Source organism: Bison bison, unplaced genomic scaffold (genome assembly GCF_000754665.1).
Source record: "Bison bison bison isolate TAMUID 2011002044 unplaced genomic scaffold, Bison_UMD1.0 scf7180017845579, whole genome shotgun sequence".
In the NCBI taxonomy this organism is placed as follows: Eukaryota; Metazoa; Chordata; class Mammalia; order Artiodactyla; family Bovidae; genus Bison; species Bison bison.
Window position 1 is genome coordinate 17,181 of NW_011476152.1, and position 3,019 is coordinate 20,199.

Here is a 3,019-nt window from a genome sequence, read left to right on the forward strand (position 1 = left end):
TTTATTTTTTTTTCGGGAACTTCTATTTTTAAAAAGAAGAAAAATATTAAATCAATAGCCAATAATCTTCCTAAGAAATTAGACAAAAAGCAAAAACAAAAACAAACACCAGAGCAAGCAGAAGAAAAGAAGAAATAAAGATTAGGGTGGAAATAAATGAAGTTGAAAATAGAAAAAAAAATAGAGAAAATTGGTGAAACCAAAATTGATTCTCTGAAAAGATCAACAAAATGCACAAACCTTTAGACTAAGATTTCAGAAAAGAGAAAACTAGCTACTAAAATTAGGAATGAAAGAGACATAATTAATAACTTTATAGAAATAAAAAGGATTATAAGAGAGTACTATGAACAATTCTATGCTAATAAACTAGAAAACCTAGCTGAAATAGACAAGTTCCTAGAAAGACACAAACTTTGGATACTAACTCAAGAAGAAATGAAAAATCTGAATAGACCTACAATAAATGAAGAGATTGAATTAGTAAATAAGAAAACGTCTTCACTGGTAAAGTATACCAAAAATTTTAAATAAAATTAACACCAATCTTTCATTAACTCTTCCTAAAAGAGTTAATGAAGATGAGGGAACACTGTCTATTTCATTGTATGAGGTTACTATTACCCCAATACCAAAACCAGACAAAGACATCATAAGAAAACTACAAATCAATGTCCCTTATGATTACTGACGGCATAATTTTCAACAAAATACTAACAAACTGAATCCCACAGCATATAAAAAGGATTATATGCCAGATCAAGTGGGATCTGACCCAGGAATGCAAGTGTGGCTTAATTCAGATAAAAATCAATTAATGTAATACACCGTATTCATAGAATAAAGGCCAAGAGCCGTATCATATCAATAAACACAGAAAAAACATTTGACAGAGTCCGACATCCTTCCATGATAAAAACACTTCAAATTCAGAAGGGACAACAAACAAGTGTTCATCAACACTAGGTAGCAGTTAGTATATTTGCTAGATGCACTGTTCTAACCACTTTATGTTTGTTAAATAATTTAATTCTCACATTAACTCTATGAGGCAGGAACTATTATTACCCACATTTTACAGATGGGAAAACTGAGGTGCAGAGCATTTAACTAATGTTTCTTATATTCAGAAGTTAGCAAGTTGTGGAGCTAGGATTACAACACAAAAATTCTGACTTTAGGGTCTGTGTTCTTAACCATAGTTTCTCAATGAATATAAGATAATAATAATGATGAACAAATTTGGTTTCAAAGTAATGATTTGATTTTCATCTACAAGTAAGCTTAATTCATAACACTACTGATTTGTATCAGTGACCATAATTTGTAATACTTGTAAGAATTTTTACTACTTTAATCAATGTTTATTTAAGTTGATAAAGCTGGGTCAATATTGATATTTAATCATAATTTAATTCATAAAACTGGTGATGATAACTTATATAAGTAAACATAACTTGTAAAAATCATAAAAAACTTGTAAAATTAACTATAAAATTTGATGGCACTAGGCACAGTGACTCAATTTCTATTTGGAACTAAAATTTGATTAATAACTGCTCTACTCTTAACATATTATAATCATAACTTTAATATTAGTAACTATTTATGATATCAATAAGATTATTAACCATATTAATAGTGATTTCTATTAGTAACTGTAGGATAGCTCAAAATATATATATTCATAATTTATATTAGTAATATTAATTTATAAATATTGGCAATAATTTATAACAGTATGTTACAATGTTTGTACTAATAGCTTAATTTCTTTCAGTAATTATACCTTAATTCACAAAATAGGTTCTAATCACTTATATTGATAACCTTAATTTATAACACTGGTAATAAATTGTAATCTTAGTTATAATATTTGATGACATTAGTAATGATAATATAATTTTTATTATTAAGTATGACATAATTCAAAACAGGGACTTATAATTTGTATTAGAGCATAATTTATATATTGACAATAATTTAAATAATAGTTATAAGATTCAGTGATACTAGAAATGATTACTTCTATTTGGAACTATAATTTATAACACTGGTACTCATAATATACATCAGTACGAATAGTTTGAAGTAATGGATATAATTTATAATGTTAGTGATTATATTTGTGATAATAGTAGCCAACAGTCAAATTTTCTATTTGAATACAATTTAATTCATAACATTGCTACTGATAATCTTTACTGGCAACCCTAATTTGAAACACTGTTAACATTTCTATCAGGAGGAATATTTGATAATGTTAGTAACAATGCCTTGATTTGTATATGTAATGTAATCTGAATTGTTACATTAATTCTGTTTACATCGGAAATCAGTTTCTTAATACTGATAAGAATAGACACTATAGCAGGATCAATGATTTAAATCATACTTGTAACTACATACATAAATGTATGGTATTAATAAACTCTATCACAAAGCAACATCGCCCTCCATGTGCATGTGTCAGCTGTACTCTCTGATGGTATTCCACCAGCAACACATCCATTGGCAATATTATTGCAATAGGCATGATGCTTTTCCCTCCTGCCCACTCCCTTCCCCTAGACTCACCATCTCTTTGTGATTGGGGTAGAAGGTCTGATTGATTAGAGGGAATTCCTCTGTTCCCAGTTTCTTGTGCAGTCGAACCATCTGGGCAAACTATGAGAGCCAGGAGAGATGAGTCAGCAAGTCCCTTCACCTGGAGGGAGTCTGTAAGCTGGGACTTCAAGGTTCCAAGCTTCCTCTGATCCCCCAAATCACAGTGGGTTCAAGCTCCCGCATGCATGTATGAGCTATTCCCTCTGCCAGTAGCACCCATCCTGTCACTTACCACCCAGGGTTTGTCACAGAAGTTGTAGACAGAATGCAAAGAGTTAATGCTGGGGATCCCGGCATACTGCAGCCCAATAACCAAACTGCGGTAGTCTCCATTCCGTGCCATGCTGAAGGCATGCTGGCGGATCAGCACGAAGTCTGGCTTCAGAGACCTGGGGTGGCAATGGTAAGAGTG

General features: G+C 31.3%; 1 protein-coding gene across 1 annotated transcript in view; it reads right to left on the bottom strand.

Moving 5' to 3' along the window:
• Positions 1-2,520: 2,520 nt before the first annotated feature.
• LOC104985622 (synapsin-1-like) overlaps positions 2,521-3,019 on the bottom strand; it is a 4,305-nt gene continuing 3,806 nt past the window's right edge. Inside the window, exons 4-5 of the mRNA XM_010835866.1 lie at positions 2,840-2,996; positions 2,521-2,667 (exon numbers count right to left, since the gene is read on the bottom strand). Coding sequence (XP_010834168.1) covers positions 2,521-2,667; positions 2,840-2,996 — 304 coding nt within the window. The remainder of the gene's footprint in view (positions 2,668-2,839; positions 2,997-3,019) is intronic.